The following is a 14,828-nucleotide window of genomic DNA, read 5'->3' on the forward strand; positions in this document are numbered from 1 at the left end:
GATCCTATAATGACTATGTCTATGTATTACCATGTTTTGTTTCTATGATGGATTCCTGTTCTGTTCTTTGGCTATATAGAAGTGTCTATTTGTACGTCTCTAAATGTTTTGATGATTTGAACATGGGTGGACCCTCTTGTAAACAACTAAGTGTAATGCTTTATTGGGTCGTCCACTCACAGTTAACTAGTCTTTGTATTGAGTTGTGCTTGAAATGTACTGTAATTCTGCAAACTGTTCAATCAATCAATCAATCAATGTTGTTGCTTACTGTAAAAAAGAAAATCGCTCTGGATTAAGAGCGTCTGATAAATGCCTAACATTGTACATTGTAATTCTGACTGTACGTCTGTCTACACACAATATTTTACCTACTAATAAGGAACATTAATTGTAATTATCTATCCTGGCCTACTTATATGCTATTTAAATATTTCTATCTTTTCTTCTTCCCTTTGCAGAAAACTACATAATAATAATTCCACACACCTGTTTATTACTGTTCAACCTGCGCTGAATACATTAAGTTGTGCTGTCCTGTCCTTCTGAATATTCGGCTACTAAATATAGCCTAACTACAACTACAACTACAATAAACAAAAAAAAATACACAAATAAAATTAAACTGTACTAAATTGTTATTAGTTTTACATCACTCGGTTTTGCCTCCATTGCAGTTTGAGGTTCTACTCCAGGGTGTAACATCTGTTCATGTCTCATGACAACATGAAGCGACAGACAAACAAACAGCCGCATCGGCGAGCGAGTTTAAAAGCAGTTTATAATAATAATAATACTAATAATAATATTAGCCCGAATCCTCAAATAAAGTTCTAAATGTGTCTCAGTGTATTCCTAATTTCCTATCCTGTATGTTTAACTTTAAAACAAACTCGAGGCATTTATGATTTGACTGAAACTTTATATGCAGTTCTTACCTTGGTGTGGTTCCAAGTTAACCTGCTGTCACACCCACGGTGGAGACCTATCGAATTCTGTTACTCCCAACAATTCGCAACAATTCGTCCTGGCGATTTTTTAGGTACGAAGTCACTTTATGATTTTATGATACTTTAGCTATTGAAAAATAGCAGATCTACAAGCTCACTCGGTGGCTTGTAGGTCTGCTATTTTTGAAAAATCGTGAAAATGTGGCGGAAATTTGGAATATATATTCTTTCAGAGCGAACGTTTTTAACTCAAATCTTTGCTTCTGGGGGAGGGAGGGAGGGGGGGTCAATTACATCATTCTGGGGGTGGGGGTCCTTGACATGAAACTGTCAGGATTTAGAAGCCATTTGTAGAATCGTCTCTCAGGTCTAAATGGGTTCTCAAACAGCCCAAAAGGCACCACTGAGTCACCGTATTAGTTAGCTCACTAATTCCGTTGTGACGCAGCTGCTGCGTTGCTTTACCTGAGACTTTCACTTTAGAGAGAGAGAGGAAACAAACCGCAATAAATTAATAAATCCCCTTCTGAATCTGAAGAAGACATTAGATTAACTTCCGTGACAAATTGGAGATTTATTGTACTGTACTGTATCATATTCGGTTAATGTATTTATTATTAATTCTAATTTAATTGTACGAATCAACTGTTATCAAAGTCAAAGTGCAGCAGAGCCATTATTAGAAGAGTAACAAACAAGTCCTGGACCGGAAGTTGTCAGAATGCACTGGACTGGACTCTAGGCAACAGCCCAGCTTAAAAGGATCACTTCACTTTTCAACCTATCTTCATATAATTGGTCCTCATAATCATGATAAAATGGCACAATTTTTGTCTCATAATAGGAGGGCTGTGGGCAGCTCAGAAACCCGTCCTAGGCAGAATTGTTTTTTAAACAAGATTTTTGTACAAAAACGTTTAGATTTGTATTATCGTGAGAACGATGGCTTCCATTTTCGCATTGCAACTTTTCAGGACTGGAAAGCCTGCAGTTTCTATTAGCTTGGATTCCCCCTCGATGGACAGGCTTCTAAACTGTCCACAGCCCTCACAGACTGGTTTCTGAACTGCCCACAGCCCTCCTATGAGACACAGACTGGTTTTCTGAACTGCCCACAGCCCTCCTATGAGACACGGACTGGTTTCTGAACTGCCCACAGCCCTCCTATGAGACACAGACTGGTTTCTGAACTGCCCACAGCCCTTTTCTGAACTGCCCACAGGCCTCCTATGAGACAGACTTAGTAGAAACAAATTGTGCCATTTTATCATGATTATTAGTGAGGACCTATTATATGAAGATAGGTTGAAAAGTGGTGAAGTGGTCCTTTAAGAGTGTGTTTTGCACTCCGTCCGTGTCACGTGTGTGTGTGTGTGTGTGTGTGTGTGTGTGTGTGTGTGTGTGTGTGTGTGTGTGCGCGCGCGCGCGCGCGCGTGCGTACAAACAGCACTATACTTACACTCTTGTTAAAAACAATCAAAATAACTAATTCTATGTTTTAATGGTATGACCATGACGTGAGCAGTATTGCATTATAGGGAGCAGGTTATTCATCAATATTACAAACAGTGTGTACTTACGGTGTTGGCTACTGTAATCTTAAACAAATATTAGATTGAAACTGGTGGAAACCACCGCTATTAAACTACCGAGGACAAAACAAACTGGTGGAAACCACCACTATTAAACTACAGAGGACAAAACAAAGCTCAACTTTTAATGAAGCAAAATCCTTTTTTTTAATTCACACACACAAATAAAAACATCCTTCAAGTGAGTATTTAAATGACAAAATAATAATAATAATAATAATAATCACCCACTCAAGTGAAACAGTTAAAGAAGGAATAACAAAATCAAACAAAACACATCAGAAAAGTTGTGTGTGTGTGTGTGTGTGTGTTCTAATGTTCCTTGGTTTAGGAGAGTGACAAACATTCAATGAGGATTTGTTTCGGGGCGGGGGGTGTGTGTTTTAAATATGCACATCAAATAAATACGAACACTATTTAGGATGTTAAGAGCTGATCTGTAAGTGAGTTTGGATAAGTGCCAGAAACAGGCAATCAGAGAGACCATCTCCGCCCACCAATAGGGTTAGGGCTAATAGAGAGACCATCTCTGCCCACCAATAGGGTTAATAGGGGGACCATCTCCACCCACCAATGCTACTGTAAGTCAGGGTTGTGCAGAGTGTTACACCGGGGCTCCACCGGGCGCGTCAGCGTCGCGTCTCCGTCACCGTCAGGGAATGTTCCCTTTTTAATCAATGAAGGGTGGCTCCACTGCCCGCGTTGCGTGACATTAACGCGTGCATTAAAATTTAACCGGTGCGTTTTTTGACGCACGCGACGGAGACGCAACGTGTCCGGTGGAGCCCTGGTGTTAGAGGGGCTTTCAAAAACCGCCAGTGTTTTTTTTTGTTTTTTTTCAGTGAAACCCTTATTTCGAAGGTCCACTGAAACCTGAGACGTGAACCGAATGCGTGTTGTGACAGACGGTCAACTGTTCTTTTCACCAAGAGATTTTGTGTCCGTCGGTTGTGGGGCCAAAAACAAGCTTTATTCGACATAATTAAAGCTCGCTTTGACCTGGGAATGGAATCCGAGATAAATGCACGTTTCTTTTTCCGATAACGTGGAGGCGAACGGCAAAAAAAGCAACATCTGTTGCTTAGCAACCGGTAAATTGAATTCACCAGATGAGCACAATAGACATGCAGGAAAGGGGAGATCTCCCATTAAAGGTCTGGTGACATTTTTACTTTTAAGGTTTTCTGAGCTCAACTGCCCCCTAAAAACATGAACTTTGAACATTCAGTAGATGTTCATGTGGTCTTGGGCTTTCTGAATAATTAGGCTCAAACAAGTGCTCTGATTTGACTGTGGACTGTGATGCAAGAGTCCACAAATCCCATATATGACCTAACAATTTGTCACAACAAATAATGTCACAGTTGAGGGATTTTGGCTGTTTTCATTGCAGCTCAAAAGGCTTCCGAACACACAGAGAAAACCCCAGGCCACAGAAAATTCACAGAATGTTCAATGTTCAGGTTGTTGAGGTGGTCATAAAATCTAAAAGAGAAAACCTTTTTCCGACGACGGTAACTAATATAAACAAAAAGGGTCACAGTGTGTTCCAAATAAAGGGCCTTTCAAATGGGAAGCGAGGAACGCACACGTTGTTGCCTGGACCAGCTACAGGTCTGCTACAGGTCTCCTCCAGGTCTGCTACAGGTCTGCTACAGGTCTGCTCAAGAGGGGCGCGACAACGCAAGTGTAAAAAAAAAGCTAAACCGAACCCAGGTCTGGTGAGTCGCGGGCGTGTGCATGAAACGAGCACACGCGCAACAAATTCACGGGGCCGTGCTCACGTAAAAAAGCAGGTCTCACTGAAAATGAACTATAGGCGCGTTTTATCGCTCCCCGTTTGCAAGGACCTTAAGGCAGTCGAAAGCATCACGGGTGTCTCTTTCTCTCTCCGCTAATCGCTGTCGTACTCCTCTATGAGCAGATCCTCGTCCTCCAGGAGATCCTCCGTGATGGTGGGCTGGGGTTGACTGGCGGGCATGTCAGCCCCTCCCCCCGGACCCTGGCTGTCGCCTCCAGGCACAGCAGGGGTCCCCGGGGCAGGGGTCCCCCCCAGGCTGTGCTCCTCTTCACCGTCGCTGTCCCCTTCCAGCGTGCCGGGGTCTTTGTCCGTCAGGGCCTCGGCTTTGAACCTGGACGCAGTGCACAGACAACACCTAAAGGTTAATGTAGTCAATGTGATAGTTTTACTCTTCATGTGCTCTGACTTTAGGTGCGTTACCCGTTCAAAACATATCCAATAAATAACGGTAATCGGGTCGCAAACACCAAGACTGTAGTTCAAAACATTTATGGACAAACATTTCAGCTTCATCAGTATGAATGTTTTGAACTTCAGTCTTGGTGTGTGCGACCCAAGCAAGTGGATTCATGAATGTATGTATATAGACAATATTTTAGGGCAATAAAAAAAGTCTATATACCAAATTTCCCACTTTAAACAAAAGAAGCCTGTCGGCTGCCGGACTACTACAATATATTATATATTATAAATATTATAGCAGAAATCGGCCAGGATCTGGAGGCCCATTTCAAGGCTGGCTGCCCCATCGCTGCGGACAGGGAAGGCCAGCCGAGGACTCAAGTTGGTTTACATCCATAACGGTGTGTGTTTTGGGGCTTCCACTAATATGCATTAGACCGCGAGCCCTTTATCACGGAAAGCTTAAAACCGGAGACGGGCCCCAAAGTCCTAAAAGCTTTCTACAGAGAGCATCAGACGACCAATGACAAAGCTTCTAGGAACATCTTTGAAAGCAGATTGCGGCCCCTAGATGTGTCACAGAGACGTAATTATTTTTGGGAGCGTTCTACCCATTGCTGGCTGTCTGAATACCAAAAAAAGAAAAGAAAAGGTCATTAGAATCTTGACATATTATTGCTTATAGCAGCTTTACAAGGATTTAATAAAATGTATTTGTGTTGTTCTACGTAGAGTGGAAGAGAGAATGGGGCAGTGAGAAAACAACAGGCTGAAATTAGTGATTATATAATATAAAAAAAATAAAATAAAATATATAATATACAAATAAATAAAATAAAATATTTATTACCTGCCAGGGAAAAGTCGTCTTGGGAGACGTCCCACGTCCTGAATGAAGGTGATCTGAGCTGAGAGACACACGCACACGCACGCGCACGCGCACACACACACACACACACACACACACACACACACGCACACACGCACACACAGTAATAATGTCAACTTATACTTCAGACGGGACGGGAACCCCTTTTGGTGTTTCAAGCATTACGTTATGCTTTAGCTGTTGAAAAATAGCAGATCTACAAGCTCATAGTGCGGCACCGAGTGCCGCGCTACGAGCTTGTAGATCTGTTATTTTTGAAAAATCGTGAAAATGTGGCGCAAATCTTTGAATATACAGTATATATTCTTTCAGAGCGAACGTTTTTTAACTCAAATATTTGCCTCTTGTGGGGTTGGGGGTACTCTTACAGTATGTAGGCCTATCTGTACACAAGATGTATCAATAAAGCACAACCTTGAACCTTGGAACTTACAAATCGTTTGTCACCACCTGCACCACCAGATCTAAACAATAGATGTGAGCTTGTAGAAGTGAGCTCTATTATATCCTTCATGAATGATCATTTCTCGGAAGTGGATCCTCTTTTTAATTAAAGTCTTCAACAATAGATAACGATGGTATAAGTGATCGGAAATGCATAAAGTCCTTGTGAGTGACGCTCACTGAAAAATGTCACTTTTTTGCACATTGTTTTAAAATGTCCTTGTGATGTTTTACTATTATTGTTTCTTTTGTGAAGCACTTTGTAACGCCGTTTTAAAAGGTGCTATATAAATAAAGCTTTTTTATTATTGATACAATAGACGATACATGTTAATGTTGTTCCTAAACATCAGTGTTAAATATGTATTCACTGTTCAGCATTCCAAAGAGCATGTGTGTTCAGCCGCAAAGCTACTTGTGGTCAGGTAGGACACCTACTGGTTAACGAGGGGTACTGTATGACACTCACTCAAACAAGCAGCTCTCTTTCCGAGCATGCGGTCTGTTATTATGGCAAGTAAGCAGTTAAAATGACGAATTAAACATATGAATAGTGCAGGTAGAAGGCACAATCCACTGTTAATTAGGGTGGCCATAAGAGGGTTAAATAAAGCACTACATAACACGTTAATGGCGTCGTTGGTGGTGCGGGATTTAATTAAAAAGGCGTTATCCCTTTATTTTAGATTGTTTTGTAGTATAAACATTACAGAGACTTTAGTCGTTACTGTACAATACTTTAAAACAGTTGTCATGTTGCACACGTGCCTAAAATTGCTCTTATTTGCGCCGCCCTCGTTGAAAACAATGTATTTCCAACTCCAGCTTGTCTCAGTTCAGGCTGCATGAACAGCTCGAGCGCTCGGTTTCTTCCCCCTCTATATCGTAACTCTTCTATTAGATGGCTGTGGTTTACCTGTGTTCCTCAGAGGAGTCTCCAGCTGGGCCAGGTAGGTAGTTAGTAGTAGTTACCTGTGTTTCTCAGAGGGGTGTTGAGCTGGGCCAGGTAGTTATAGTTACCTGTGTTCCTCAGAGGAGTCTCCAGCTGGGCCAGGTAGGTAGTTAGTAGTAGTTACCCGTGTTCCTCAGAGGGGTGTTGAGCTGGGCCAGGTAGGTAGTTAGTAGTAGTTACCTGTGTTCCTCAGAGGGGTGTTGAGCTGGGCCAGGTAGGTAGTTAGTAGTAGTTACCTGTGTTTCTCAGAGGGGTGGTGAGCTGGTAGTTACCTGTGTTTCTCAGAGGGGTGGTGAGCTGGTAGGTACCTGTGTTTCTCAGAGGGGTGGTGAGCTGGTAGGTACCTGTGTTTCTCAGAGGGGTGGTGAGCTGGTAGTTACCTGTGTTTCTCAGAGGGGTGGTGAGCTGGTAGGTACCTGTGTTTCTCAGAGGGGTGGTGAGCTGGTAGGTACCTGTGTTTCTCAGAGGGGTGGTGAGCTGGTAGGTACCTGTGTTTCTCAGAGGGGTGGTGAGCTGGTAGGTACCTGTGTTTCTCAGAGGGGTGGTGAGCTGGTAGGTACCTGTGTTCCTCAGAGGGGTGGTGAGCTGGTAGGTACCTGTGTTCCTCAGAGGGGTGGTGAGCTGGTAGGTACCTGTGTTTCTCAGAGGGGTGGTGAGCTGGTAGGTACCTGTGTTTCTCAGAGGGGTGGTGAGCTGGTAGTTACCTGTGTTTCTCAGAGGGGTGGTGAGCTGGTAGGTACCTGTGTTTCTCAGAGGGGTGGTGAGCTGGTAGGTACCCGTGTTCCTCAGAGGGGTGGTGAGCTGGTAGGTACCTGTGTTTCTCAGAGGGGTGGTGAGCTGGTAGGTACCTGTGTTTCTCGGAGGGGTGGTGAGCTGGTAGTTACCTGTGTTTCTCAGAGGGGTGGTGAGCTGGTAGGTACCTGTGTTTCTCAGAGGGGTGGTGAGCTGGTAGGTACCTGTGTTTCTCAGAGGGGTGGTGAGCTGGTAGGTACCTGTGTTTCTCAGAGGGGTGGTGAGCTGGTAGGTACCTGTGTTTCTCAGAGGGGTGGTGAGCTGGTAGGTACCTGTGTTCCTCAGAGGGGTGGTGAGCTGGTAGGTACCTGTGTTTCTCAGAGGGGTGGTGAGCTGGTAGGTACCTGTGTTCCTCAGAGGGGTGGTGAGCTGGTAGGTACCTGTGTTTCTCAGAGGGGTGGTGAGCTGGTAGGTACCTGTGTTTCTCAGAGGGGTGGTGAGCTGGTAGTTACCCGTGTTCCTCAGAGGGGTGGTGAGCTGGTAGGTACCTGTGTTTCTCAGAGGGGTGGTGAGCTGGTAGTTACCTGTGTTCCTCAGAGGGGTGGTGAGCTGGTAGGTACCTGTGTTTCTCAGAGGGGTGGTGAGCTGGTAGGTACCTGTGTTTCTCAGAGGGGTGGTGAGCTGGTAGGTACCTGTGTTTCTCAGAGGGGTGGTGAGCTGGTAGGTACCTGTGTTTCTCAGAGGGGTGGTGAGCTGGTAGGTACCTGTGTTTCTCAGAGGGGTGGTGAGCTGGTAGTTACCTGTGTTTCTCAGAGGGGTGGTGAGCTGGTAGGTACCTGTGTTTCTCAGAGGGGTGGTGAGCTGGTAGGTACCTGTGTTCCTCAGAGGAGTGGTGAGCTGGTAGTTACCTGTGTTCCTCAGAGGGGTGGTGAGCTGGTAGGTACCTGTGTTTCTCAGAGGGGTGGTGAGCTGGTAGTTACCTGTGTTCCTCAGAGGAGTCTCCAGCTGGGCCAGGTAGGGCAGCAGCTCGGTCTGCAGGCTGACCGGAGTCAGACAGAAGTTTGCGAAGAGAGACTGAGCGGCCAGACAGTTCTCACGGTGCTGAAGACACACACAGAGACACACACAGACATTTATCAACGTTCCGTTACAATTTCAACTTATGCATTTAGCAGTCCCACAACTGTCTGTGGACATGTCCCACAACTGTCTGTGGGACATGTCCCACAGCGTGGGTGTGTGTGTGTGTGTGGGTGTGGGTGTGTGTGTGGGTGTGTGTGTGTGTTCTGGAACGTACCTTCATGTCCGTGTGTGTGTGTGTGTGTGTGTGTGTTCTGGAACGTACCTTCCTGTTGGGTTGTGTGTGCGCACGCGTGTGTGTGTGTGCGCTCTGTAACGTACCTTCCTGCTGACCATCAGCCAGCTGGGTTTGTGCAGCGGTCTGAATCCCACCGAGACGTGTGCGCGGTTGGAGTGCAGGAGCCCCCTGGTGGCCACCGATGAGCCGTACTCCCCCATGGTGCCGCGAGACTGTGTAAAAACACAATGAAACCCTTTAGTACGCTACCGTTTAGCATCGCTATCGAGAGCCGAAAATTGGCCGATCTACAATCGGCAATTGTTCAATAGTTTGATGAAATCAATTAATTACCATCTGCACGGGTTCCGCTATTCGGTATTTTAGTCAGACGTCATTTTGTAGTCCTATGTTACGTCCGGGTCATTTTGTAGTCCTACGTTACGTCCGGGTCAAAGTGACCCACCAGTTTTGGAGATATGGCTTATAGAGTAATGTCTTGCAGAGAAACAGCGAGTTGAGAAAACAGGCTTGAAAGGTTCACTTCTGTGGACTCTAACATTACACCTAGCTACATGTTTGGGCCTTTATTTCAAATTTACATGTCAATTTCAGCTCTGACACTTATTTCAGAAATGCTCAGTATGTGAAGAGTCTGCCTGTGCTATTACAGTAACTCATTTTGGAAGAAAAAAAAAGTTTTTCTCCTCTGTGGAAAAGGTGGAATTTGCGTGATGGCAGGCTCTCAGTCAAATCTGGTCACATATGATGTGGAGACAATAAAGACTATTATTATCATTGGTAATGAAGGTGGTAACAGTCCATTTGCTCAGTACAATATTTCGGGGGCATATTTAGAATGTGTGCAGGGTTGAGTACGTTGAATATATATTGCATTAATATGATCTCTAATGAAATAAAATGGCGATAGTATTCAGTGTGGGGCAGACGGCATGTACATCACAGCCAGATTCAGGAGAGCAGTGGCTTTGTTGTTGCAAGTACAAGTCATTTTATACTTGGTTGCATGCTTGGTTGCATGCTGAAAATAGCCAATCTACAAGCTCACAACGTGTCCCGCTGTCATTACGATGGCATCGAGGCCTGCCAAAATACATTTTAGTCGACTAAATCAACTACAGATTTAGTCGACTAAAACTAGACTAATGTGAAGCGAGGAACGCAGGCGTTGTTGCCTGGATCAACGACAGGTCTCCTCCAGGTCTGTTGAAGAGGGGGCGCAACAACGCAAGCGTAACAAAAAAAGCTAAACAGAATCCAGGTCTGGTGAGTCGCGGGCGTGTGCACGTAACGAGCACGCGCGCAACAAATTCACGGGACCGTGCTCACGTAAATACGCTTGCGTTGTCGCACCGCGACTTCTCAGAGCAGGTCTCATTGAAAATGAACTATAGGCGCGTTTTATCGCTCCCCGTTTGCAAGGCCCTTTAGACAGCCCTAGTTACTCACACTGACAGCCCTAGTTACTCACACTCCATTCTCCAGTGAGGAAGTTTTGACAGCCCTAGTTACTCACGCTGACAGCCCTAGTACAGCCCTAGTTACTCACGCTGACAGCCCTAGTACAGCCCTAGTTACTCACGCTGACAGCCCTAGTTACTCACGCTGACAGCCCTAGTACAGCCCTAGTTACTCACGCTGACAGCCCTAGTTACTCACGCTGACAGCCCTAGTACAGCCCTAGTTACTCACGCTCCATTCCCCGGTGAGGAAGTCTGCGTCGGAGAGGTACTCGCTGGCCCTCGCCACGTCCTCCACCTCCGAGAAGAAGTCCAGGTAGTTCTGGTGCAGGTACAGGTTGAAGAAGTCGGCGGACATGTGGGACCGCTCCACCACCAGCTGACAGCCACAACCACAACCACAACCACAACCACAACCACAACCACACACACACACACACACACACACACACACACACACACACACACACACACACACACACACACACAATAATATCAGAATATTGATATATTATTTCGTGCAGCTGTTACAATTCCAAACATGCAAACATGACCCGCTTTAATTACTTCAGTCTAAATTAGTAGCTTAATGACTAGTATTAAAACGTTATCGCCTTTTTTATGTCCAATGTATTTAGTTCATAAAGTTAACATAACTATGATTAACGGAATTTGAAAGGCATTTGAAATGACATAAGAATGTTAATTTTCAGGATTCCAATTAAAAAATAGCAAAAAAAATAATGCAAGATTGAATTTCAAATATAGCAAAAAATAGCAGATCTACAAGCTCAAGCTGCGACGCGGTATGAGCTTGTAGACGGTATTATGCACTGTGGCCCTCTGGAGTGAGTGTGGAAATATAGTGGCCCTCTGGAGTGAGTGTGGAAATATAGTGGCCCTCTGGAGTGAGTGTGGAACTATAGTGGCCCTCTGGAGTGAGTGTGGAAATATAGTGGCCCTCTGGAGTGAGTGTGGAACTATAGTGGCCCTCTGGAGTGAGTGTGGAAATATAGTGGCCCTCTGGAGTGAGTGTGGAACTATAGTGGCCCTCTGGAGTGAGTGTGGAAATATAGTGGCCCTCTGGAGTGAGTGTGGAAATATAGTGGCCCTCTGGAGTGAGTGTGGAAATATAGTGGCCCTCTGGAGTGAGTGTGGAAATATAGTGGCCCTCTGGAGTGAGTGTGGAACTATAGTGGCCCTCTGGAGTGAGTGTGGAAATATAGTGGCCCTCTGGAGTGAGTGTGGAAATATAGTGGCCCTCTGGAGTGAGTGTGGAAATATAGTGGCCCTCTGGAGTGAGTGTGGAAATATAGTGGCCCTCTGGAGTGAGTGTGGAAATATAGTGGCCCTCTGGAGTGAGTGTGGAAATATAGTGGCCCTCTGGAGTGAGTGTGGAACTACAGTGCCATTTAGACCTGAGGACGATTCTAAACATGTCTAAAAATGTCTTCTAAAGTTTTCTGAGAAACCCTATGTTTCTATGTCAGTCGTTCTCAAACATTTTCATGTCAAGGACCCCCAAAATTATATGTAATTGGACGACGACCCCCCCATCTGAAAATATGTTGTTCCAGGGACCCCCACCCAGAAGCAAAGATTTGACTTAAAAACGTTCGCTCTGAAGAGAAGAGAACAGACACACTAGTTCTGTCCTCTGTATTTCTTTTTAAATTATTTACAGCCACTCTACAAGCTCACAGCGGAATGAAAAGCATTGAGAGGTCATAGGTCAGCTACGGTCTCTGTGTGTGTGCTTACCTCAGGATCTTCCAGCAGTCTGGCTCTGTGCTGTTCTGACAGGTGAGCTGGCAGACCGGGCCCTGTGGGCAGACCGGGGTCTACAGGGGACTCCCCTGTGCACGCACACGCACACGCACACACACACACACACACACACACACACACACACACACACACACACACACACACACACACACACACACACACACACACAGGGGGTCAGATCAACATGGAATTAATTCTGTACTGGCCATTGAGTGTACAGGGTTTGATGAGGTCAGATCAACATAGTATGGAATGCCAGAACAGGTCAGCTCTTGGAAGTAGAGGATATGTGGGAGGGGCTAAGCCCTGTGGGAGGAGCTTACTCTTGCAGTAGAGGATCTGTGGGAGGGGCTAAGCCCTGTGGGAGGAGCTTACTATTGCAGTAGAGGATCTGTGGGAGGGGCTAAGCCCTGTGGGAGAAGCTTACTCTTGCAGTAGAGGATATGTGGGAGGGGCTAAAGCATGTGGGAGGGGCTAAGCCCTGTGGGAGGAGCTTACTCTTGCAGTAGAGGATCTGTCGGAGGGGCTAAGCCCTGTGGGAGGGGCTTACTCTTGCAGTAGATGAAATGTGGGATGGGCCAAGCCCTGTGGGAGGGGCTTACTCTTGCAGTAGATGATCTGTGAGAGGGGCTAAGCCCTGTGGGAGGGGCTTACTCTTGCAGTAGAGGATATGTGGGAGGGGCTAAGCCCTGTGGGAGGAGCTTACTCTTGCAGTAGAGGATCTGTGGGAGGGGCTAAGCCCTGTGGGAGGAGCTTACTCTTGCAGTAGATGATCTGTGGGAGGGGCTAAGCCCTGTGGGAGGAGCTTACTCTTGCAGTAGAGGATCTGTGGGAGGGGCTAAGCCCTGTGGGAGGAGCTTACTCTTGCAGTATAGGATCTGTGGGAGGGGCTAAGCCCTGTGGGAGGGGCTTACTCTTGCAGTAGAGGATCTTGCCCAGGGCTCTGAACAGGAAGAGCGAGGCGTCTTTTCCTCCGATGGCCTGCTCCACTTCCTGCTCCTGGTCTTTGGACTTCCTCTTCCCCCGTGGCGCTCTGCCCGACGACGATGACGACTTCCCCTTCTTGGACGACGCCCGCGGCCCCGCCCCCCGCTCCGCCGAACAGTCTGGAGGATTCACAATGGAGGGTTGTTATCGTCGACTAAAACTATGAGGTCGACTACCGTTTTTTCACTGACGAAAACTAAATGGAAACTAAGCTATGATGACTAAAACTAAGACTAAATATATTTTACAATATTTAAATACAATTTTGTCAACAAATAAAAACTAGACTAGACAAGTCTAGACAAGTCATAAAATGTTAGGAATGGACTACTGGACAAGAGATCCAGTATAAGTAAAAGACAAGACATTTTACACTTGGTTGCATGCTGAAAATAGCAGATCTACATGCACACAGCGCGTCACAGGCTCGTTGTGAGCTTGTAGATCGGCTATTTTCACTTTTTCAGCAAACATAAAATCAGCCATTACGACGGCATCAAGGCCCGCCAAAATACATTTTAGTCGACTAAATCAACTGTAGATTTAGTCGACTAAATCAACTGTAGATTTAGTCGACTAAAACTAGACAGGTGAAACATTCCAGGTGACTAAAATGTGACTAAAGGGCCTTGCAAATGTGAAGCGAGGAACGCAGGCGTTGTTGCCTGGATCAACACAGCTCTCCTCCAGGTCTGTTGAAGAGCGGCGCAACAACGCAAGCGTAAAACAAAAAAGAAAGCGAAACCGAATTCAGGTTGGTGAGTCGCGGCCGGGCGTGTGCACGTAACCAGCACACGCGCAACAAATTCACGGGACCGCGCTCACGTAAATACGCTTGCGTTGTCGCACCGCGACTTCTCAGAGCAAAAACAAGGCCCTTAAAACTAACTTAACCCATTCTGGACGGGAACCCCTTTTGGTGTTTTAACTAAGCATGTTATTCTTTAGCTATTGAAAAATAGCAGATCTACAAGCTCATAGCGCGCCACCGAGTGGCGCGCTACGAGCTTGTAGGTCTGCTATTTTTGAAAAATCGTGAAAATGTGGCACAGATCTTTGAATATAATATATTCTTTCAGAAGACTTTTTATTTATTTCGACGTCAGGCCTACATGGGTTAAAACTATGACTAAAATCTAAATTAGCTGTCAAAATCAACATCCAGAGTGACGTACATACAACTAGGTCTGCTAAGGTTGAAATACCCATAAACGCACTACGGCTTGTTTACAGCAACTAGACTCTAGGCTGTACTCTGTCGTCTACCCTAAGCCATCTGTGTTACTGAACACACTCTATAGCAATAATTACCGTCACAATATAGAGCTATTTAACACTGTTACTGAACACACTCTATAGTAATGATTACCGTCACAATATAGAGCTATTTAACACAGTTACTGAACACACTCTATAGCAATGATTACCGTCACAATATAGAGCTATTTAACACAGTTACTGAACACACTCTATAGCAATGATTACCGTCACAATATAGAGCTATTTAACACAG

The 14,828-nt window shown here is 45.5% G+C and overlaps 1 protein-coding gene across 2 annotated transcripts in view; it reads right to left on the minus strand.

The window, feature by feature from the left end:
• Positions 1-2,697: 2,697 nt before the first annotated feature.
• Positions 2,698-14,828, minus strand: part of rad17 (RAD17 checkpoint clamp loader component) — a 28,574-nt gene continuing 16,443 nt past the window's right edge. For both annotated transcript variants that reach the window (XM_079516697.1, XM_079516696.1), the window contains exons 11-17: positions 13,243-13,434; positions 12,302-12,396; positions 10,773-10,919; positions 9,164-9,292; positions 8,743-8,863; positions 5,596-5,653; positions 2,698-4,674 (exon numbers count right to left, since the gene is read on the minus strand). In XM_079516697.1, coding sequence (XP_079372823.1) covers positions 4,437-4,674; positions 5,596-5,653; positions 8,743-8,863; positions 9,164-9,292; positions 10,773-10,919; positions 12,302-12,396; positions 13,243-13,434 — 980 coding nt within the window. In that variant the 3' untranslated portion in view covers positions 2,698-4,436. The remainder of the gene's footprint in view (positions 4,675-5,595; positions 5,654-8,742; positions 8,864-9,163; positions 9,293-10,772; positions 10,920-12,301; positions 12,397-13,242; positions 13,435-14,828) is intronic.

This window comes from Electrona antarctica (genome assembly GCF_951216825.1).
Source record: "Electrona antarctica genome assembly, chromosome: 12".
NCBI lineage: Eukaryota > Metazoa > Chordata > Actinopteri > Myctophiformes > Myctophidae > Electrona > Electrona antarctica.